The 24,725-nt window shown below is 35.7% G+C and overlaps 3 protein-coding genes across 4 annotated transcripts; 1 reads left to right on the top strand and 2 right to left on the bottom strand.

The window, feature by feature from the left end:
- The first annotated feature begins 4,740 nt into the window (after positions 1 to 4,740).
- Positions 4,741 to 8,832, top strand: LOC145567196 (uncharacterized). Its single transcript, XM_081626443.1, has 5 exons — positions 4,741 to 5,437; positions 5,495 to 5,581; positions 7,937 to 8,062; positions 8,165 to 8,236; positions 8,312 to 8,832. The coding sequence occupies exons 1-5, from the start codon at positions 4,765 to 4,767 to the stop codon at positions 8,830 to 8,832; spliced, it is 1,479 nt and encodes a 492-aa protein (XP_081482569.1). The 5' UTR covers positions 4,741 to 4,764.
- LOC145580686 (uncharacterized) lies at positions 8,711 to 14,220 on the bottom strand. Of its 2 annotated transcripts, none has more exons than XM_081637814.1 (8): positions 13,002 to 14,220; positions 12,695 to 12,815; positions 12,429 to 12,536; positions 11,920 to 12,119; positions 11,495 to 11,830; positions 10,622 to 10,744; positions 9,797 to 10,517; positions 8,711 to 9,693 (listed from the first exon to the last, which is right to left on the bottom strand). In XM_081637814.1, the coding sequence occupies exons 1-8, from the start codon at positions 13,998 to 14,000 to the stop codon at positions 9,419 to 9,421; spliced, it is 2,883 nt and encodes a 960-aa protein (XP_081493940.1). In that variant the 5' UTR covers positions 14,001 to 14,220; the 3' UTR covers positions 8,711 to 9,418. The 2 variants fall into 2 exon arrangements, with proteins under 2 accessions (XP_081493940.1, XP_081493945.1); XM_081637819.1 differs by having other exon boundaries at positions 12,429 to 12,530.
- Positions 14,221 to 15,485: 1,265 nt separating this feature from the next.
- Positions 15,486 to 22,787, bottom strand: LOC145580678 (putative ADP-ribosylation factor GTPase-activating protein AGD8). Its single transcript, XM_081637805.1, has 7 exons — positions 22,580 to 22,787; positions 22,307 to 22,425; positions 20,048 to 20,489; positions 19,574 to 19,840; positions 18,036 to 18,161; positions 16,191 to 16,289; positions 15,486 to 15,882 (listed from the first exon to the last, which is right to left on the bottom strand). Exons 1-7 carry the CDS (start codon positions 22,646 to 22,648, stop codon positions 15,775 to 15,777), a joined length of 1,230 nt encoding a protein of 409 aa, XP_081493931.1. The 5' UTR covers positions 22,649 to 22,787; the 3' UTR covers positions 15,486 to 15,774.
- Between the last annotated feature and the right edge of the window lie 1,938 nt (positions 22,788 to 24,725).

The raw sequence follows: 24,725 nt of genomic DNA, 5'->3' as shown, positions 1-24,725 counted from the left end.
CGATTTCATTAATTCAAGCCTACTTCAAACATTTATGACAACATATAATGATCATATATGGTTCCAAACGGCATTGTATGACTCCAAGAGATATCCCTTAAAATCTCAAGTCTTTTCGACACCGGGTCCTGAAACCTCCAAAATTTCTCAAAAAGTGTGGATAATGCCTTCAATTATGGAATTTTTTTACTTTATTCGCCCGAAAACAAAAATTGGCGAAATGTTTATCTTGGTCCCAATTACCATCTCGGTCTCTCGGAGTCCAATTGGGTGGGTTAAACCATCCAATTTACCTTTAAACGGTCAATTTACCAATTTACAATCTACACCGATTTCTTTAATTCAAGCCTACCACTAACATTTATGACAACATATAATGATCATATATGGTTCCAAACGGCATTATATGACTCCAAGATGTATCCCCTAAAATTTCAAGCATTTTCGACACCGGGCCCCGAAACCTACAAAGTTTCTCAAAAAGCGTGGATATTAGCCTTCAATTATGGAATTTTTTGACTTTTTTCGCCCGAAAATAAAAATTGCCGAAATGTTTACCATGGTCCCTAATACCCTCCGAGAGTCCAATTGGGTGGGTGGAACCATCGAATTTGCTTTTAAATGGCCAATTTACCATTTACAACTTGAACTGATTTAATTAACTCTAGCCTACCACGAACATTTATGACAACATATAATGATCATTTACAGTTCCAAACGGCAATATATGACCCCGAGATGTATCCCCTGATCTCTAATTTCTTTTCGACACCAGGCCCCGAAACTTTTGAAATTTCTAAAAAAGCATGGATATAAGCCATCAATTTTGGAATTTTTTGACTTTTTTTCGCACGGAAATAAATATTACCGAAATCTTTACCATGGTCTCTAATACCCCCGGGAGTCCAATTGGATAGGTGGAAACATCCAATTTGCATTTAAACGATTAATTTACCGGTTTACCTTTAAACATCCAAAATTTCTCAAAAAGCGTGGATATTATTACCCTTCAATTTTAAAATTTTTTGATTTTTTTTCGTCCGGAAATGAAAATTTCAAAAATGTTTACCATGGTCCCTATTATCCTCCGGGAATCCAATTGGGTGGGTGGAACCATCCAATTTTCCTTTAAACAACCAATTTACCGGTTTAGAACTTGCACCGATTTCAATAATTCAAGCCTACCACAAACATTTATGACAACAAATAATGATCATATATTGTTCCAAACGACATTATATGACCACGAGATGTATCCCATAGAATTTCAAGACTTTTCGTCACCGGGCCTCGAAACCTCCAAAATTTCTCAAAAAAGCGTGGATAATTAAGCCTTCAATTTTGGAATTTTTTTACTTTTATTCGCCCTAAATAAAAATTGCCGAAATGTTTACCATGCTCCCTAATACCCTCAAGAAATCCAATTGGGTGTGTGGAACCAATCAATTTTCTTTTAAACGGCCAATTTACCTGTTTACAACTTGTACCGATTTATCGATTTACAACGGCAAATTTAATTAACTTGCACCGAACCCGACTTGAACCGAAATTGATCCAAACCCGTTTTTACCCGTCAAAACCCGAATTTAATTAACCTGACCTGAATTCAACCCAACCTGTTCCTAACCCAACCTAAATTTAACCCAACTTGTTATAAACCCGACCCGAAATCAACCTGACTTGTTATTAACCTGAACCAACTTCAACCCGACTTGTTATTGACCCGACCCGAATGTTATCATACCTATTACTTACCCAAACCAAAAATTCAACCCGATCTGTTACTAACCCGACTCGAAATCAACACGACTTGTTATTGATGACCCGACCTAAATTCAACCCAAATTGTTCCTGACCCGATTTCAAATCACCTTAAATGCAATTTAGACCACCTTATTATTGTTGATCAAAGCATTTTGTCTTGGGAGATCAAGTCGGTCTAGGCCAGCAAAAGAAAGGAGCATCATCCTCAAATTTAAGAGTTAAATATAGTACATATTTGTTGTATGGTCAAAGGAGATAATTATCTTCCTATATTATATATTATAGTTCCCTAGTATATTTCCATATATATTTTAATCAAAGGAAATAATTAGCTTGATAAAAATGATAATTATCTATTTATAGTTAGTTGAGCCCGAATATGACCTGACTTGGAAATGACCCGACCTGATTGTAACCTGCAAATTATTGACTTGAACATAACCCGACTTGAATCTGAGAATGACCTCATGACCCAACCTGATTAAAACCCGCAAGTTATTGACTTGAACCGAACCCGACTTGTACCCAAGAATGACCCGACTTGGAAATGACCCGACCTGATTATAATCCGCTAATTATTGACTTGAACCGAACCCCACTCGAACCCGAGAATTACCCTAACTCGTGAAAGCCCGAATTAAACACGACCTATTGTTCACCCGACCCAAATGTAACCCAACCTGTTATTAACCCGACCCGAATTAAGAAGCATGACCCGACTCAAGCATGGCCTAACCCAAACCCGACCCGCATAGGTTATGGAATTAATCTGAATTAACCTGACCCGAATTGACCAGACCCACTCTTACCCGACCCAAACTTATACCGAATAAATGCTGAATAAATAACTTATACAATACTTTTTTTTTTAATTTTTTATTTAATATTTTGACTTATGTCTTTCATATGCTTCTTTTTTTAAAAATATTTTTTTAATATTTATTATTATTATTTTTTTTGAAACATCATATGCTTTTGTTTAACTAGCTTTGATGATTTACACTTGAGAATTTAATACATATACATATATATATATATATATATATATATATATTTACCTATTGACAATAAAAAAAAAAAAATATAATGTATTGACAAGTGTGTGTGTATATATATACACACACTTGTCAATACTTAGCTAAATAGAAAAAAATATCCAAGTTAATTATACACACATAAACTTGATAATAAAAGTATAGCTAAATCACTCATAATGAGCTTAATTAGCAATCAAAATATATAAATTCAAGGCAAAATCATACTTCATTACCATAAAATATACAACTTCAGTACTCCACTAGCCCATTATATACAAAGTTTCATATCTGACTAGCCACACCGTGTAGTCGGGGTTACTAATTATGAGGTGACATACTCGGTCAATCAGATTATGGGCTACTTGGTCAGGGGTTACGCGGTCGGTCAAGGGCTACTTAAATTAGTCAGGATTTATTGATGAGTATTCGATTGAATAGGGTCTACGTACTTTATTAGTCATAGATTATTCGGTCAATTCGAGATTACTCAGTCAATTTATTTTAAAATAATATTATTTCTTAGCAAAAGAACAACCTAACTCGTCCTTGCGGATGATCATAAAAGAAGATTATCGCAGCATCAGCTTTACAATGTAAAGTTAAATTATAGAGGAAGATATATAATCAGTGCAACGTTAGCTGGAGGAAGAGAATTTGGAGCTTTAGTTTGCTATGCTTGTTTGGTCTAGAGAGCATTATTGCTAACTTGAAGTCAATAGTGGAGGCATGCATGCAGCAACTCCAATCATAATATTATTCATACGATTGTTTTCTTGTTATATATTGTATACTGTATAGTTTGCCCTCGTCCACTGAAATTATTCTTTCATGATGTAGTGTTTATAATATATAGTGGCTTTTAATTTTGATCAGATAACTTAATTATATGGCATGGGTTGTCTCACAGGACAAATGTGAAACGTAAGATAATCATATACTTCATACGCACTATTAAATTATTATTTTCACAAACTATATACTTCAGTTATTCTCATTTATATTAGGATATAGGTGAAATTTCTAATTATTTATTAAAAAATAATTAAGTGTCTAAAGGCTAGAGTAATATAAAAATAGTTTTGATAATCACGATTTCTTAGCAAAATAGAAAAATCAATGAGACAATAAGAATCTTGGTGAACACATATCAAATACGAAGTATATATATCCAGGCCATCTTTCTTGTTCCAATTTACAGTACATTATTGAGAGAAAACTTCCTGCTTCAATTCAATAGCATACCATAATTTAATCAATGAAATTCATGAGACGGTGGTATAAAAAATCTTGTAATAAGGGTTAGTTTGTTTTTAAACCTAACCAAAGATTTGGTGGGTCTTTAACAATTATCTTAAACAGCTACGGTGCCGGTGTACATGTATGTTACTGCACGTATATATTGTACAAACAAACATTAGAATTGGCGTTACAGTTATATGCATCACACTCTATATATGCCGGTTAATGGTTATAACTTATATGCACCACTCTTTAATTTATACTTCGTATTTGTTATAACTAGTAGTAGTAATAATAATAGTATTTCAATGTAAAATGATGCATGTTAGTACTATATGATGCTAGTAATGTGAACTTATACAGAGTTTCTATGAGAAATAAACATACAATATCATGATATGATGATAAGGTGCATCGATTACATCCTAATTATATAAAGTCAATGTTGGAGACAGCAAAAGTACACAAAAATTGCTAACTATATACATCTTAATATCTTGATAAAGTAGAAGCAAGCTAAAGGAAAGAGTTAGTGGGATTATAGACTTTTGTCATCCATGTGCCTCAACCACCCTTAAGTTGTCCTAGCTAGTGCAAGTGCAAGTTACACGCTTCCTCACCTCCCTATCCAATTCCTATATATACCTCATGTTTTGTATCATTGGGATATCATAAGGTTTTTGGATTCAAATAACAAAAACACATTACACTACAATACATTGTAATGGCTTCACAAAAAATCTCTTATGTTGCTTTTTTCTTGTTACTAGGTTTAGGGTTATCCTCGGCCTCTCGGTCTCTCCTCACTTATGATCATGTAGGAGGATATGCCGGTGGTGGTGGTGGTGGTGGTGGTGGTAGTGGTTCTGGTGGTGGGGTTGTTTATGGTTCGGGTGGTGAGCATGCTGGTGGGTATGGTGGTGGAGGTGGTGAAGGAGGTGGTGTAGCCTATGGTGGTGCTGGAGCTGGAGCTCATGCTGGTGGAGGCGGTGGTGGTAGTGGTGGAGGTGGAGCATATAGTGCAGTTGGAGGGCATGCAGGTGCTTATGGAGGTGGAGAAGGCGGAGGCCATGGTGGAGCTAGTGCAAGTGGTGGGAGTGCTTATGGTGGTGGTGCCGGTGGTGGAAGTGGTGGAGGTGGTGCTTATGGTGCGGGAGGAGAACATGCTGGAAGCTATGGTGGAGGTCAAGGTGGGGGCCATGGTGGAGCTTACGCCTCTGGTGGTAGCGGTGCATATGCTGGTGGTGCTGGAGGAGGTTCTGGTGGAGGTGGTGCTTCAACTGCAGGAGGAGAGCATGCCGGAGGGTACGGAGGTGGTGAAGGTGGTGGCCAGGGAGGAGCTTATGCTGGAGGTGGTGCTGGTGCATACGGTAGTGGTGGTGGAAGCGGTGGTGGCGGTGCTGGTGCTTATGGTGGTGGTAGTGAAGTTGCAGGTGGTGGATATGGTAGTGGAGGAGGAGCAGGTGGTGCTGCTGCAGGAGGAGGGCATGCATATGGTGCAGGTGGCGGAGGCGGCTCAGGAGGAGGAGGTGCCTATGCTGGTGGTGCCCATGCAGGTGGATACGGTGGTGGAGCTGGAGGTGGTGAAGGAGGTGCCCATGGTGGATATCCTTGAGACCTTGACTGCATACAATACAATTAAAAATTTTAATTCATCAAGAATAAGTATAATCAAGTATTATTATTTATGTGGAACGAAGTATTTTGTTTAAGAATACGGATTTATTAGGCAATTACTGTAAGAGCCTGAAGGATATTGCCAGATTTCTATATGTAACATGCAACCTTATACGAATTTCAATACAATTGATTAAGTTTCATTTTATGATTGAGTGAAAATCATACAATATTACAAATTTACAATGATGTCTCAAAGAACCTATGATTGAGTTAAAGTTCAACTATATTGTTTATAATGAATGTGGGTGATAGAATCATAGAATTATAGCTAACAATTATGATGTTTTATTCACTTAATTTCACTTATGTAAACGTGTATCAACAAAGCAGAATATATGAGACCTTATTGAAAATTTATTTTAATTGTAATTTTAAAAATGAAAGAAAAATAATACACATATATTATTTTAAATAATGGCCTAATCATCTTAAATACCAAGTAAAAGTTTAAATTTCACAATGTTTTTTTTTTTTATATGTTGATGACTTGATTATTATTAAAACTTCTTAAGATTTACCTCCTACATTTTTTGAAAGTTGTTTTATGAAAGTAGTATTTACATGACAGGACCATACTTAAATTAAGAATTACAAATACCTTGTTTACATTAATGTCATTTTTAACTAGTAATTCTCTATACTTCAAAATAAGAAAGCACATATACACATGACCAAAAAAAAAAAAAAAAAAAAAAAAAAAAAAAAAAAAAAAAAAAAAACTAAGGAATTTTACAGGCAAATTTAAAATATCATCAATTGTGACATTTTCATTTTGAGTGCCTCGGTTTGATTAGTATACTCTATGCACCCACCCGATCATAAATTGAGTCTTCTATTTGAGGTCCAAGTTTCACTATATGTATAGGCATGAATTAACCCACTTAAGAAAATCTTTTTCTATTGATGGAGTTGATTCATCATTAAGCACTCTTGCATGCACATGCATCACTAAGTCACAATTTATGTCTCCATGTATAGTCCATTGTATATGCTACAGCTCACACAACATCAGTCATCACACATTCTTGACTTGCACCATCTTCCTTCGGCTTATAGCTAACAAGATAAAGCGAGGAAGCTAAGTAAATTGAGTTTTTAAAATCTCAAAACCCAATTCTGCAGCTCTTTTATTTACTAATCCATTTCTTCATGAGATATAAATCATAAATCAAACATGCATGTAACTAAAGTTACTAAACAATCAGCAATTTTTCTGCCAGTCATGAAAATCAGATCAGAATGAAGTTATCGTCTAGCTGATTAGTAACACGAGCTAGATCAACATCACAATACCTGCTAAGTATGCATATACTCCAAATTTGCTTTTCGTTTAACAAGTGGAATAAGAAAAATAATCTACAAGCTGCTCTTAAGTGCAAGTAGATGCAATACTCAAAATTTGATATACTGAATTATCCTAACTTGTATCTTTAATAAGTTGCCTTTTCATTTGGTAAGTACTTAATTAGCCAAGTTGGTTATAATAAACTGCAAAAAATCCTTTTGTCTTCAAGCAAATCCTAACATTTATATAAGCATAATTATGCTTTATGTTGCATGACAGTATGAGTAATTGGATAAAAGTGTGATTAACAAGATTATTCAATTGTAAAATAAGGAAAACAAGACACTACTAACACTAAATATCTGGTCAGGATTAGATATCTTCTGATTAATATAAGTGATGGGGAAAGTAACAAATATCAGTGCTTAATGCCCATAATTATAAAGAAAGTGCTATAATATACAACTAATACAAGTGAAAAACTATATATTAAAACTATACAGATTTATAAAAAGAATTTAATTCAAATGTGGGAGACAGTAGCGGAGCACACCAGAGAAACTACTAGTAATCTGATCTTGATGATGATGATGAATTACATACAATAATTAACTTGAGAGTTGAGGCTTCTGCTTTAGTTATAGTGGAAGGTGGGAACGAACGAACAATTACAAATCCTTAGGCTTTTGTCATGTGCTAGCTGCTTCAACCACTGTTGCAGTGGAAGTTGCGCGCCATTTGTGATTGTAATGTCATCCCTATAAATACATCTTCTTCAGCATTACTTAAAACCATCACATTCTCAAAATGGTTTCCCATAAAATCTCTTATTCTGTTTTATTCTTGGTGTTAGGCTTAGGCATTTGCTCTGCCACTAGAACTCTCCTCAATTATGAGCTTGGTGGACATGTTGGTGGCGGTGTTGAAGTAGGTGGATATGCTGGTGGTGGAGGTAGTGGAAGTGGGGCTGGTGGTGGGACGGTTTATGGCGGAGGTGATTCCCATGCAAGTGGATATGGAGGCGGTGGTGGTGAAGGAGGTGGTGCTTCTGGTGGTGGTGTTGTTTATGGTGGTGGCGGAGGAGGTGGTAGTGGTGGAGGTGCAGCATACGGTGCCGGAGGGGAGCATGCTGGTGGTTACGGTGGCGGTGATGGTGGAGGCCATGGTGGTGCTGCAGCAGGAGGTGGCGCTGCTTATGGAGGAGGCGGTGGTAGTGGTAGCGGTGGTGGTGGTGCTAGTGCTTCTGGAGGGGAGCATGCCGGTGGTTATGGTGGCGGTGATGGTGGAAGCCATGGTGGTGCTGCAGCAGCAGGTGGTGCTGCCTATGGGGGAGGCGGTGGTAGTGGTAGCGGTGGTGGTGGTGCTAGTGCTTCTGGAGGGGAGCATGCTGGTGGTTATGGTGGTGGTGATGGTGGAGGCCATGGTGGCGCTGCAGCATCAGGTGGTGCTGCCTATGGGGGAGGTGGTGGTAGTGGTAGCGGTGGTGGTGGTGCTAGTGCTTCTGGAGGGGAGCATGCTGGAGGATATGGGGGTGGTGAAGGCGGGGGTCAAGGAGGTGGGTTTGCTTCTGGTAGGGCAGGGGGCTATGCTGGCGGAGGTGGTGCAGGAAGTGGAGGTGGCGGCGGTGAGACTTATGTCGGTGGTGGAGGTGGTGGATATGGTCGTGGTGGTGGAGCTGGTGGTGGATACGGAGAAGGCTCTAGCGGTACAGGAGGACAATATGGTGGTGGTGGAGGTGGCGGAACTGGTAGTGGAGGTGGTTATGCTACTGGTGGAGCCCATGCTGGTGGCTATGGAGCTGTTGGTGGCGAAGGGGGTGGTTATTAATACATGCCCTAAGGATATGCTGGTAGCCTGGTTCCACTATAAGCTCATCTAAGTTGGCTTATAGATTAAAACATGTTCTTCTAAGCTACATGCGCTTCTGACCATAATAAATTTTAATTTCGGAAACAAGCTGTACAACATTAAAGAATTTAAGCCTGATAAAATGCATGAAAGTTGTAATACGAAATACAGTACTTCGTATATGATTTTCCATTTGATTGTGATTATTTGTGAAACAATATCTCAAGTTCTCAACGTCTTCAATTTGTATCATCATCTCTTTCACACCTAAAAGACCAAAATGGTACGTTGTAGGCAGCAAATATACACAAAAAATTAAGATAGCAGACAGCAAAAATATACTTCAAAACACAAGACTGCAGACAAAAAAAAATACTTGAAAATAAAAGATGCCATATAAGGGTAGCGCCATATACAGAAAAATCCGTTGAGACACCTAGGTGTAAATAAACCCAGATCTCTACAAAATATCGACAATCAGAAAGGCTAGCCCACGAGAAGTGGAATTTCGTCAGTTGAGCAAAATGACCAAGATACATTAACCACTTGAGAACCTTAAATTGTGCTAAACTGTAACAGGCCGCAAGACACGTTTTGGACTGACTTTTACCCTTTTCTTGGGAGATTGTAGTCTTTTTTTTCTCTTGAACAATGAACTATCAGTTTGCGGGCCATTTATAGCAGCCAACAACAACTGGCGCCTACCTGAGGGCATTGACCTTACACATTTCATCGCCTCCTTCCTTTTCATATCCTGTTTCTCTTTATTGATCAACTTCTTAGCTGATGACGACTTGTCTTCTATTTTGAGATGATCGAGTGGGATACGGAAGGCCTCTTCTGCAAGTTTCAATTTAATGCATGTACAGTTAATTTTACAACCCATCAGGATTCAGGAATGTTAAAAGAGATTAAGGCTACTCATCAGTTAAATGAAATTTACCTGGAGGCTCCTCATCAGAGTATATATCCGGGCTTGGAGCTCTTGCAGGAGTAAAAGGTTTGATGCCGATATCATCGTTTGGATTAACACCAGACATGTTCTCTAACTGTGAAGTCTGTTCGATTTCTCCAACTTTCTTAGAGGGTGTCTTGTCTTCAGTCACATCATCTTCGTCCATCAAGGTCAGGACATCAAGTTCAAATTTATCATCCTTAACCTCAACATTATTTGGCACGCTCCAAGAGGAAGCAGAAATTTGATTTGGTACTAGAGAATCCTGGGCATCAATAGCATTCGTGTTGACCTCATCTTGCATTAACTCAGTTGCAGGTGTGACTGAAGCATCCCCAGTAACATCCCTCTTTCCATCAGCTTCACAAGTGTCACAACCATGAGGTCTTATTGCAGCACCAGCTTTAGTTTCAAAGTTATCCTGTCCAAGCTGCTCACTAGTAGAAGTTGTAGGCACTGTAGAAGTGTCTCCAATAGTATCCCCATTTCCACCAACTTCAACACCATGAAGACCACTCCCAACAGAATATGAAGTAGATGGAAGGTTCATGTCATCCAAAACAGACTTTGGAGAAGTGCTGGAGATCTTCTGATGACACTCAACTTTCCATTTATCAATCAAGCTACCAAACCATGGAGTGCCTTTTCTCGCATAAAAGAGAATGTAAGCATCTTGACAAAGCACAATTTCTTCAGAAACCATAGTGACCTAAGGATTATAAATTCAGTATCAATGACCAATAATCTGTATAATTTCTCAAAAGCAGAACAATCAGAAACCAAAATCACATGGTGTGTTCATATCAAAAATACCTTTGAGTCGTCAAATCGATACCATTTCTCTGGATCAGTACGTATGAAGCAGAAATAGTGCCCTGAAGTGGATGAAAAGCCAACATGCACAACAACTGCAAATAGTTCGTATTTCAAATCATCCTACATAGAATGCAAAAAATACAATTAATACCAGATTAGATAGCTAAATGAACAGCTAAGCAGAGAAGCCTTTTAGGATGAGTTTGGGATTTCGATTGGGCAGATCAAATTAAACAAAAAAACCTCAATAAGGAATGAAGTATATGCAAGTAGTCATCCAGTTCCAGCCTTCCAGGACCAAAATTTAAGTACTCATACTAGTCAGAAACACAAAGCATTAGCAATTTCTCCTTTTTCTTCCTGCACAATTCACTGCACAAAAGCAATGACCTTTATACCTTAAATCTTTATAGAATTATTACAAAAAACATAAAATTTTTAATAATTTCAATCAAAAAATTTTACATGACAATCAACTCATTGATATGGCAAGAGGATTCATGCCATGAAGATGCTAGTTGACCAAACTTAGAATTCTTGGCTCACCAATTAAGTCTAGAGTTATCACTCCACAAAACCAGCAGGTTTGGATTCTAGAAACTTCATAGAATTAATGTACAACTATTTAACAGCAGATGGTTTCCAAAATTATTGATTGCGGGAGGGGGATCTCTCTGTGCGAAGAATGACAAAATGGTAGGGCCATATGTATGATCACTACAATGTTCACAACTATTGTCTGAATTCTAGATGGAGTTTAAATAAAACTGCAATCAAACAATTGTTTCTATGAATGAAGTGCTGAAAAGAAAAAAAGAAAAAAAGATGATTATGCATTTAATTGAACGCAAAAGATCTATAGAAACATACATTCTCACTATTTGAGCCTTTGGTGTAGGGGCCCAAGTCTAACTCAAGCTGGAAGGCGACCTTCTTATCAATTTTTTCAACCATGACACCATCACTCTTAAACCTCTTCAAATGGAGGGCAGCAACAGAAGGAGCCTGATCCAATATTAGCTGCTTCTCTACTTTCACCTGTTCCTTGCAACCATCACATGTAAACTTTTCTGTGTCTTCAATACTCTCTACCTTTGTAAAGGAATCTAAAGCACTTTCCAGGCTATCAACGTCCTCAATCTCCAAACTCAGGTCGATTAGAGGTTCATAAGTATCAGAATTGTGACCACAATTACAACAGCGAATCTAAAATAAGACAAAAATATGTAGTTCAGTCACTCAAACAGGAAGTTAAAGGGCTACTAATATCCATGGAGGTTAAATTCAATATCTACCTGGCTAACAAGACGACCACCAAAAATCTGCCTCACTAATGTTTCATCAAATGATGATGATGATGGAGAAGAGTCAGGTGCTGATATATTAATAGCACTTTCCTCATACTTTGACCAATTACTGTCAAGCTTATCCAATAAACACTGTAAAAATTCATGAGCATCTTCTTGTTGGTATCTCTGGAAAAAAGAGGAAATTTCTACGATATTGAGGTCAAAGATAACAAAATATTGAACATGGTTTCATAATTTAAGATGTGCCATTGTGGCCACAATTTCTTACAGCACAGTGAGAATATTGCCGTTAATTCTTTTTCCTTCAAACTATCCCCCCTAAAAAGGAAAAATGTTGTTTACTAAGGCATAGCTCTGTTCCAATATATCTTATTAGCTTAGAAGAAAAAAATACAATTAAACCACACACACACACAAAAAAAAAAAAAAAAAAAAAAAAAAAAAAAAAAAGGTCAAAACTACAACAAATACAAGTACTATATCATGAAGGATACTGCTCAAATTATCCACAAGGTATGTCGGAGATATCACCCGCCCTGAATACCCCAGTGAAAACTCAACCTGGTCACGCACAGCACATAGCACACAAAATTCATCTGTACCTACAATTAAATTCCAAACACCAAAGAGTTTGAACAATAAACATTAGTAACAAAATCAATAGGAACACCAAGTCAGACTTCTAATTATTCCTTCAAGTTCAAACAAAAGAGAAAAATGGCACCATCAACACTTCAATGACAACCAAACTAAGCCTCACCATGACTTGATGGCGCGTGTTTGAGTGACAGAAGCCCTTGAACAAGAGAAACAGTATGAGTGAAACACTGCATAATTGCATTCAAAAAACATGTATTTCCAAGGTTAGCTAGACCCGCCCCCTGCAACAAAAACAAAGCAACAAAGGGATGATCAATAAATCATCACTCAAACTCAATTTCGAATTCATCTATTCACAAGTTCAACTTCTTTTCAATCTGATCTCCATAATATACTGCAATGTCAGTAATACATATACAAATCAATAAAGACAATAAGCTCTTATAAAGGTAAGAAGCAGATCATACCACATGACACGGCTCGGGTTCAGAATACTCCATAAGCCGCAACCTTTCACTACCTCTTCTCACATTACAATACGGGTAGCGAGAACCATACATCTCAGCTTCTCTATGCCTTGCACAGAAACGATGATTCCTCCTCCTGCAATGCCTCCTATGATTATGATCTCTATGCATCATACCCATATGCCTCGCATTAGAACCGTAATACGGTCTACGCATCGGCCCTATCATAGCATGATTGCTCGAATACGGATCTTCAGCATCCTCCTCATCCTCGTCCTCGATACAGCGAGTACACATACACTGATTCGGTGAGCCAAATTCAGTCCAAGGACCATTTGGTCTAGAATTTTGATGATATGACCCAAAAAGAGGATAGTATCCCAAACCCTTCCTATCTGGTGAATCTTCTTCTTCACCATTATCACCAAAATCTATCATTTGATCTAAATTCTCTAAAACCTCATTTTCTTGCAATTCACTAACGATTTTGGTGAACTCGGCATCGTCTAAGTCTTTACCCCCTTCTTTAATTGATTCATCTAGGGCTTCAGAAATCTGGGCATCTTCCAATTTATCACCCCCTTCTTTAACATCTGGGATTTCGAAGAACATGCCATCTTCGAATTCTTTATCCCCTTCTGAGCTAATCTCTGTTAGGGTTTTACTACTCTGAACACCATCAATCTTTTCACCGTTTACTTCGATTTTTGCAGACCCAGCTAGGGTTTGATCAGATTCAGGTGAATCCGAACAAGGGTTTTCGATTTCCATGGTTTCCGAAACTGGAAATTCTTCTTTTCTGGGAATTTCCTCCGATTGAAGGCCTTCAATGTTTGAAGACCCACCAAGAAATTTATCAGAAATAGGGATATCTGAAGGTAGGATCCCGATTTCCATGGTTTCCGAAACTGGGTTTTCTTCCTTGAGTGAAATACCCTCAAATTGAGAAAATTCTAGGGTTTGAGTTTTGATTTTGATTTCCTGGGTTTTTTCCTCCATACACCAGAGAGAGAAAATTGATGAAACAATCTAGGGTTTTGAAAATAAGGAGGGAAGAATGAAATTAAGGGAACGAAAAGTTGATGTTTGAGTGAAAATTGAGCGGGAAAAATGTAAAAAGGAGGGAGTTGATGTTGATATTTTTAGGGATTTTGAAAATGGAGGGAAATTTGGGGATTTTAGAAAGCCGCCATAAAAGTCGAAATTAATGGTTGCTGACCTAAATGTAGTAATGGAGTAAGTAGTAAAAATTGACAACAACAAAAAAAAAAAAAAAAAAAAAAAATTAAAAAAAAAAATAACGGAGGGAGGAGAGAGAAAGTTAAAGCTTCAATTTTTAGGGTATTTTTGTTTTTCTCTCTTCCCTCATTCTCAAATATGTTGAGGGAAAATGAATATTTCGGCCGGAATGAGGGTGTTGTTTTGATTTTATTCAAGGGATTATATTGTTGGAGGAGAGCACGTTTAAGTGTTTAACCCTAATCAAATTTTCGTGAAGATGATAATTATATAGAAAGAAATTTATTTTGAGAAATAAAGTACATCATTTTTTATTTTTTTTGGAAAAGAAAATAAAGTTTATCAGCTTGATAAATTTAAATGTAAATTTCCAAAAAAAAACAAACAAAAAATTTAAATCATTTTTTTTTTTGAAAGAAAAAATTTTAAATCAAGTAAATAATTTTTAACTTTTTATGCTTCCATATTACTAGGAGTATTTCATTAGAGCCAAATTACCATTTCCTCCCTTAATTTTTTCAATTTAATTTAAAATTAATACATAAGGCAAATTCTTCCTAAATAATGAAGCTTAAATTTACTCTGTATTTAGTAATTGTTTTGTCCAAAATTTTCAATTAGGCTGTCCAAAACCTGTAAAAAAAAAATTTTTTTAAATTAAATCGTCCAACAATAAGTCTTTTTTTTTATGTATTTAAAAAGATTACGTTGTATAATGGATGATTTACCACAAATTGAGACTTATAATTGCACACATCTACGACAGAGTCTGTTTTGAATTTGCTCATTTATTAAATGAGTAAAAAAATCAATCGGTAAATCACCCGGGTGTATATAACAAATTCTACGTCTGAGAACCTAATTTTACCACAAATTGAGACTTATAATTACACACGACTGCGAACCTATGATTCATGCACCAGCAGGCAAAATACCTGATTCTTATGAAAATGTGGGATGTGAGTGTGCATACACATGTATAACTTGGTCCATAAGAGGATAGCGAGGAAAGGAGATAAGCAGATCAATTACCCTCATTTTTAATTCGAATTGGAATTCACTAATTCAGTAGGCAATCATCACAAAACTATGATTATGGCTCTTCACTTTTTCCTGATCAAAATATCCAGTAATCCTTAGTGGCTCATTTCATATGATCCAGAAAAAAAAATATGTATCACAAATTGAAAGCAGCAAGTGGGACTCCATAAAAAAATTGATCCAACAGCAAAACAAAACCATCTATGAAAAAACACCGTTGCACACCACAGCTCGCACAATAACAGAGATTGAAAATTTTGGTACGTTTACACAGTAATAACTAACTAAATATAAAGACAAAGATGACAATTTGTCAAGACGAACACCCTCAGTCCCTCACTACACATTATGCTAAGAAAGCACAAAGGAAACTGGAAAAGAGTGCCAAAATCTTATTTGTTTTCCAAAGAATTGCAAGAAAAACTCATTTTACATCACTAAATAAATCTCTCCTTGTATTTGTAAAAATTCTGAGATGATTACAGACATTACATTAAAGGATTCTATCCTGAAGATCAGTCATCAATGACGACGCCAGAGAACCGAGCTTTTTCCCTGTTTCTCCTGCAATATTCTTCAAGGAAGATATATCTTGTTGTGCCTGTCAATAAACATAAACAGCAACATGCATAAATGCAATTTGGACAAACTATCCAACACAGAAACTCCCATCATTTGGAAAATCTAGTTCATGTACTTTGGGGAGAATGAAAAAAGAAATTTCGCAAAATTTATGTTTCAACTTAAAGAAATTTTTGTCATATTGGTCATCAATAAAACTCTTCAGGAATACCAGCAAAACATTAAACCCATAAAAATTATAAGCTTGAAGATCTACTAAATAAAATAAATTGAAAACACACACAATTGATATTGAAGAACTATGTCAAACATTGAAGTTACCCATACCTGAAATGATAAGCGGTTGATGAGGTCACTTGCAGATATATCAAGATTGGCATCAGAATCATGTCCAAATAGATCTGCGCTAGAGATAGAACTTGATCCCTGCAATAGATAGTTTTGTTTAAAAAAGGTAGTCACAGAGATAATGTAACAGTACAGGATGCCATAGCATTTACAAAGAACCAGTCCAATACCACATGAACTATGAAAGCAACACACATAAAACATACTCCCTACAACAGGATAAGTTTTTCACATTGCTTAAATAGTTCACCAAAATACCCTTGCTAAAGTTAAGTAATGAGGTATGGGAATAGTATAAACATCGTACAACGCCAAAGCAAACTGGTTGGATATCCTTAATTTTGATGGTTGGAATGTGAATATTTAATTACAGACCGAGAAAAATACTACTAAGATGACATGAACTAATATTCCAAGAAGAGCAAGAAATAAAAATGACAAGAGAACACAACAAACATCAAGTTTGAAAATTAAAACTCAGAAACCTAGACACTCAGAACACTTCCAAGAAAAAGAGTCAAACAGCAAAGAACATAAATGACACTGAAGAAGTGAAGATTGGTTAATATGATGATATCACACAAATAAACTGCCAGCATATAATATAAAAAAATTGTAGAAGAATGGATGGTATCAAGCTAGAAGACTACTAAATTCTCACAACATATATCGCATAGAAGAGGGGTTAAAGCAGTACATTTAACTATTTGAGTAGTACTATCAAAGAAGGAAATGCCATATTATAAAACATTGGGAGCATGATTCAACAAAGGTCAAGAAGAAGTGTGAAGGTCTCAAAGAACCAGAAACCAATTTGTCTTTATGCCAGAAAGAAAAACTATGAAGTCAATTCATTTTATGAGACAGTTAATATAGAACTACCCAGATAAGAAAAAGGATTTGAATATGACTTTCATTGATTTGGAGAAGGCCTATGATAAGGTAATGAGGGATGTACTTGGGTGAGCTTTAACAAAATAAGGCATTCACAAAATTGTATGAGGTAGCTAGCTTGAGTGTGCTGACCAAACTTGGAAGACAGAAAAGTCCCGATAATGATAGGAGTACATCAAGGTTCTGATGATGATGAGGCTTTAGGCTAAACAAAAATAAGGGTGCGCTCTAACTCTCTAAGAGTGTTTTCTTCACAAACTCAACTTGACAGCCATAAATCCATCGCACGTTAACACCTGATTGGACCAAATAGCACTAAAAATTATTTCATAAGGTGAAGGGATCAAGGGAATCAAGAGACCACACATAATAAAGACAAAATGTTTGTAGTGCAAGATTGGCAGAGTAGAAGCAAGGAGGTGATTGCCTATGATGAGAGGATTCTCCAAAAAATTCCCAGGATCAAGGCAGGTTGGTTGAAGTGGAAGAGTGTCACGGGGTTTAAATGGTCTTGAGGGAAAAATTCAACTGTACAGCAATCAGGCACATATATTATATGGTAAGTAAAACATGAATGAGGCGATGATGAGTAAGTTACATTAGATGTATGGCTATACAAGAAAGGATCGGTTGAGATGATTAGGAAGAATGTAGGGGTTACACCAATTGAAAACAAGGGGGTTAACAAAAGAATTGCAGAAGGCTCCATCATGGTGAAATGAAATCAGTAATAATCAGGGTAGAATGGAGTCAATGGACAGCACTACCACATGAATCAAGTAGAGCAGTAAAATGAGGTGAAATAAAAGTCAGGAACTCAAAAAGAGTATGCACATAGCACATAAGTGATGATGGGAAAAGCCACATTATCAATTGCTGAACTGCTATTAAGCAAGAAATATCCAACAAAACTTATTGACATGCACTCACAGAATACTTTTGCAATGAAGCTCGAGCTTCAATGTCACCAGCTCTGCTCTGATCTCCAAAATATTGAGAAGAGGAAATTGATTTAGCATTTGAGAACTTCTTCCTAGCCTCGTCAGTTTCTTCAATCTGTTAATTATACAAAATATCAGCAAACTGGTGGCACATTAAATTAAGAATCAGCTATAGCATCATGTGATAGAAAATAGACTACACCAAATAATCTACACATTCTGCACACAAACTAGACCCACAAGTTTGCATCATGAAAACAACTCCATCAGCCATAATAATGAACCAGATGAAATGTCTAGCTCAAGTTTCCTCCAATTCTTCATTCACGTAATATATTTGGAAACTTTCTGGGTCTAACTTAAACCTTTACTGTGTAACTGTAGGAACAAAGCTGACCTCCTCGTAATTGTATACATATAAAACCAACCCCACCCTAGGCAGGATCCTCATTGTCAGCATTGGGATAATGGTCATTAAGGTACAATGTTATCCACAAATAGATTATTTTTAATTTATTTTAAAACTGTCGTACATATTGCCAAAATTAACTTCTGTAGAAAGTAAAATTGCAGTTTTCAATTCTTCCTAACATGTAGTCTCCTCGCATTTGACAATAACATCAATGAGCAATTACTGCACAAGTATTCCCCAAAGGCAATATACAACACAAACTACACACTTCTACACAATTTTTTTTCTTACATGGGATATTTAGAGAGCACATATTTACTATGGATGGTGGCATTCTGCAGCCATAGCTTCAGAATCTCCTTTAGTTAGCTTCAATTACGCAGAAAGGAAAGAAGAAATTAGAGCAAGGAACTTTAAACCTTATAATGAGGTGAAAGTACCAAGAGCAAGCTGTAATATAACTATATAAAGGGTATGGCAGACATGGGCCAGGTCTATGAAAGGAAGCAAGGACAGTAGTCATGTAGCATCAGGGAATAAGAAATAGAGCTGGGGATATATAAAGTGTAAGGATTTGCAAGTTCAATTTTCTCTTGGGGGAAAAGAGAAATGTAGCAATGTGATTTTTTTTTTTTTTTTTTTTTTTTTTTGGGAAAAGTGATCCTTGAAATCCATTTTCATAGAACCGTTTGGTTCAGTAGTCTCCATTGCTAAAGTATCAATCAGTTTTCTACTGTAAGTTGCGCATGTAATAGGCTGAGAGTACATATGATGCGTGTGTTTGGCATAGTGTATATACAAACATACTACAAAAAATAAAACAAAAATTGGAAGCGAGAACCCCACCTCCCATCACATACTACACGTTTAGTAGTTAGTACATGTCGTTGCTGTGAGCATAGGAGCAACAATAATATAATATAATCATTTTACTAATCTAATATCAATTAAAAATATAAACAAATAAAAGCCAATAAACAACAAAAACGTTGAGAAATCAAAGTGTCAAACAGTCAGAAACATGAATCCCGAATCCACGCACAAAAAAAAAAAGGAAAAAAACAAAAACAAAAACAAAAACACCTAATCCCTAGCTACCATGTACTATGTCTTACCTGTACTTTTGAAGAATTTGAGCTTCCTTTTCTCTGGAAACCACTGTCCATACCAAAGTCTGCAAAGAAGCTTGATGACTTGGGTGGTGCAACATGGCCAGTCATCTGAGAAACTTCTGAACTTTTACCCACTCCCGTAACATTATTGTTTTCAACATACTCGAAACGAGAAGGAAAAGATGATCCAACTGGAACAGGATTATTGCTAGGGGTGGCAACAGGAGCAGGGGCCTCCTCTGGCTTTTGCTCATAGAGGTCCTCATTAGGCTGCAGAAAAGGTGTCATTTTTGAGTCAATGAGGAGCCATAAGGTCAAACATTATGCATAAACAATAGCCACCAAAGCCTTTATCATTTCGTAAAAAAAAAAGGTTTCAACTGTTGACTATACGTTTCATTACTCTTATACTGCCCACAAGGGCCATAAAATATAAAATATGTCTGAACAGGAATCGTCAAGGACTGAATCATTGACCTTTTTCGTAAGCTTTCTGGCACCAAGTCCTCCACTCTTTCCAACTTTCTTTGCTCCAAGTCCAATAGGTTTCTTGACAGTTACGGAATAAGTTCTAGGAGAAGAAGGTAGCTCAGCTGTTTCCTTCTTAGCTGTATCCTTCTTTTCTGTTATAATTTCCTTTGGGGCTTCAAAACTGAGGGCATCAGAGAAACCATTAGATGCCTGTGCAGACTGTGAAGCCACTGGTGAAGAAGGTAAACCGGGATCTTCAGCAGAGCTTTTAGCAACTTCTTTTGCCAGTATCTGCTTGTATAAATCAGCAGCCCTTGATGTATATTTAGCCTCAATCTTGCCTCCATCAGTCCATCCATGCTGCTTAAAGAATGTATGAGCACGGTTGTTTCCCCCAAAGTACATCATCTTCAATTGATCAGGGGACCACGAATCCAAGTTTGTTGACCTTTAAGAAAGAAATTTTCTCACATTTGAGCAATTAGGATCTTAAAAAGAGAAGCTATGTAGCATGATAATATGGCAAGCTACAAATATAAACAACCCCACTAGAAAATCAAGGAAAAAGTTTCAATAATCAAATCAACAAATTATTCTTTAACACTTTTTAGCAAGCAAAAAAAAATACAGATTGTTGCATCAACTGCTCTTATTTCCTATTTAGAATTGGAGTGTTCGTAATGATGATTATATCATTCTAGGATACCTTCATCCAACATTGCCAACAGTTACGCTGTCGAGTTCAATTTGATCAATCAAGACCAGAAACTCGTCCTCATTGTGGTCCTTACTAATCAACAGTCTTTCAAATGAAACTAACCCAAGAAAAGGATGGAAACAAGTAACGACATCCTCTAATGTCCAGAGACTCCTAAGAAATTCTCAATCACAAACAAAATTCCAAACAAGAAAATACTTGCTAAAGACTATGCATTCATCATATATCAAGATCCCTAATTTCTCTTGGTATGCACCAAAAGATATAAGTTGGTGGAACTTTTACATCGACCAAACATCTCTAGTCTGCATAGAATCAAGAGAAAACTTAAAATAATGAACCAATAAACTTTCTAGGTGAGGAAGGTTATACTATCAAGAATGTTCTGGACTTAGACCACTATTATAATTGATCTTTTATCCTCCCCAAATTTGGGCTCTTGGAACCCCAAGATAACTCATCAACTCAGTTGACAATGAACAAACTCCACATATGACACTCACACAGTAACATAGTCGCCATATTAGGTTCTTCCAAGAGAGTGTAAATTACTTGCATTAATCTTTGTGGCTTTCACCACCAAACAACTCTAAATTCAGACTCTAGTATAAACCTACAACTGTACCAATAGTGGCTTGAAACTAAAAAATAAAATATAAAATAAAAATAAAAAACCCTCAAATACTACTCTATTCAAGAAACGTAGTTAAATTCCTTGCTTGGTACATCCATATCATGCTCTTGCCCAACAATGAAATATAAGATTGGATTGAAGCTACATCCTTGAGCTACTTGGATATAACCTTAAGTTGTGAAATTGAACCTACTCTTCCTTATATGAGCTTACTAACCCCGCCACATAGATTTAGTGAGGTGAAAAGAAAAATGGCCTAAATAGCATGCCTCTCAGGAGAAAACCTTTCGATTTTGCAGCACCTCAAAGTCAAGTAGCAATCCAATATTTAAGCACATTTAATTTCAACATATCCAATCCTCTCCCCAAGAAGTTCTGATCTAACAATTACTAGCCCCCAATTACTTAAACTAGAGAACCCTTCCATTTCAACAAAGGTATACTACTTAAAACCTTCCCGACATTCTTTGAGTCTACAATCATCCCAAAAACTGATCATGGAGTGCCAGCAAAATCGAAAAAATTTACTTCATAGCAATCAATGTGGCATTCTACTGATCCCTCTAATCAATAATACATTGTCCAACACTCTCATTATCATTCTTCAGTAACAACATAAAAGGACGAACAGCTTATGAATTTGTAAAAACTTATGCCTATCAACTAATCATGCTCAAAATAAGATTATACTTGGTACATTTTTGTGTATGATCTACAATTTGCAGCTAAAATAAATTGTAGTCTCAACGCATACAGTCCAAATTTCTGCACTTTACGACCTAAACAGTTGGTTAAAAACAATTTTATAAAACAATAAAGTTCAATCCACCACCAAATCAACTGATCACAAATAAAATAAAATCCCTAATTAATACTTCAATCAATAATGACGATCCAATTAACCAAATCATACCTAACAAAACTGATGTGAACACCAAGGCTACGATGAGCTGCGGAACAATCAATGCAAAGGAAGATCCCATATGTGACCGACGCCCAAGTAGGGTTCTTGGCATTACAATCGAAACATGTCTGTCACACATGAACACAACAACCTAATCAATTCCCAATCAAATCAAACCAAATCGAAATTCCAGCAAATTGAAGCCGGATCTGAACCAGATCCTAACCCTAAAAATACAATTCAGCAACAAAAAAAAAAAAAGTGGAAAGAAAATAGAAATACCTTATTCTCGGATTTAAGCTTGAGCTTTCTAAAAATGGCAGTTTTGTCGGTGAAATTTTCGGACGCCATTAAAGACAAACAAGAGTATGGAAAACAGCGAAGATTGGAAATTGAATTTGCAGAGAAGAAGAGGAGAGAGAAAGATAGAGATTCGAACCAGATTTCTCCTCTTCAGGGAATTTTGGGGGGTTGAAGAGAGAGAAAGTGTCGATTTATTATCGTTTGTTGTTTGGAAGAGAAAAAGGAAAGAGTGCTTCAGATTTAAGGGTTGTGCAATTACGAATTGACCCTTACTGTTTGTTTACTCTTTTGTATTCACATGTGGCTGCCTGTGGCTGTTAGTTCGGTGGTGCGGTAGTATATTTTGCCGCTGTGGTGTAGCTTTCTCCTTCGGTTAGTAGCATTTGTGTTTACCCTTCAAAATTTAATTGCCCTCGCCACTACTCCTTGAGAGTAGAGGCATTTATAATTTTGATTGATTATTTAAAAAATTTAATTCAATTCAATTCAAATTATTAATTTGGATTGATTAAATATTAATGAAATTTAATTCAATTTAAATAAAATTATTCATTTAAATCAAATGTGAACTTTTTTTTTTTTTTTTTGACAAGAAGAAGAATATTATCATTAATAAATAGCCATACGGCATCTACAACAATAATAAAGATTTGTAAACCACAGGTCTAGAGAAAATAACATAACTTTTACAATCAAAATCATAACTAATTTGCATATCGGGCATAGCTCACACTCCACCACTTCAAACTTGACGCGAGTAGTGATTTTCAATGTCTTTGCATCTTTCCAAGTAGAGACTTTCGCAATCTGCCCTGATGTTTTGATCGTAGAGTTGATGACGAACCCTAAACCCATATGAATCCAAATCACCTTCTCAATTATTATTAAAACCCTAAAATTAAAATTTTCATCTATAGATGAGAATCAAAATCCCAAAAAATTGGGAAAACCCCAAAAAAATTGGGACAGACTCTCACAAACGGAGAGAACAAAACAAAGCAAAACAAATCAAATAACAAAAAAGCAAATTAAATTGAAGAAAAGGGTCGGAAATAGTCTAATTTTCGAAGAAATTAGACTATTTTCGGCCTAAACGGCCAAGAAAAGTAAAACCCTTAAGAGAGGAGAGAGAAGAGAAATATATTCTTTTTACCAATGCTAATCAAATTTGAACTTTAAATCGGATTAAATTGTCTTTTATTGGATCTAAAAAATCAATCATCAATCTATACTATATAATAAAGTAATCACCAGAGGGGACACTTAAGATAATTTTATGAAAAAATTTCCCTCCAAAATGTTTTTTTTTTTTTAAAAAAATTCTATTAAAAAAATTAACATTCTTTTAATAAATTTATTTATATATATTTGTAACACAAAAGAATTTAAAGGATAGACATTTATAAATTTAAATAATTTTAAAAAATGTTACATAAGTTATTCAAACTCTATTTCAATTGACTATTATTATTAATAAATTATACCTTATAAAACCGTGCATTGTACGGGATCAAAACTAGTATCAATACTAATATACTAAAATAATCCCCAAAATACACGTGTCGCGTTTCTATTAGAAAATTTCCCGCCAAAAACCTTTTTTTTTTTGTTCATAAAAACTAATAACATAGCTAATAAAAAAAAAATAAAAAAAAAAAAGAATATGCAATCTTAAAATAGAGCAATTATAACAAGTTAAATAAATAAAATATTTTTTTTGTATATTCCCTTGAATCTTTAATCGTTAATATATAAAATGTATTATTCGTATTCTACTCTAAAAAAGGATTTTAACTCAATTTCAAATTCATAAGATGTAAAAAAAAAACTAAAATTAGAGATAAGTACTATACATAACCATATATAATCTATAATAATTTGATAACATAAATAGATACTTCTCAAACTTATAGTAATTTATAAAAATGTTTTTTTTCTTGTGAATATCCGAGCAATACTCGGGCAAAGAACTATTTTTATATACTAAAGTAATCACCAGCCTTATCCCTTAAATACACGTGTCGCGTTTATATTAAAAAATTTCCCTCCAAAAATTTTATTTCTTTTTTTTTTGGTTAAAAAAGTAAGATAATGTGTTTTTTTTAAAAAAAATTCTACTGCTTGA

The sequence above is a fragment of the Chenopodium album genome, chromosome 2 (genome assembly GCF_948465745.1).
Source record: "Chenopodium album chromosome 2, dcCheAlbu1.1, whole genome shotgun sequence".
In the NCBI taxonomy this organism is placed as follows: domain Eukaryota; kingdom Viridiplantae; phylum Streptophyta; class Magnoliopsida; order Caryophyllales; family Amaranthaceae; genus Chenopodium; species Chenopodium album.
Note: the sequence above shows the minus strand (reverse complement) of the source record. Positions and strands in the feature narration are given on the sequence as shown.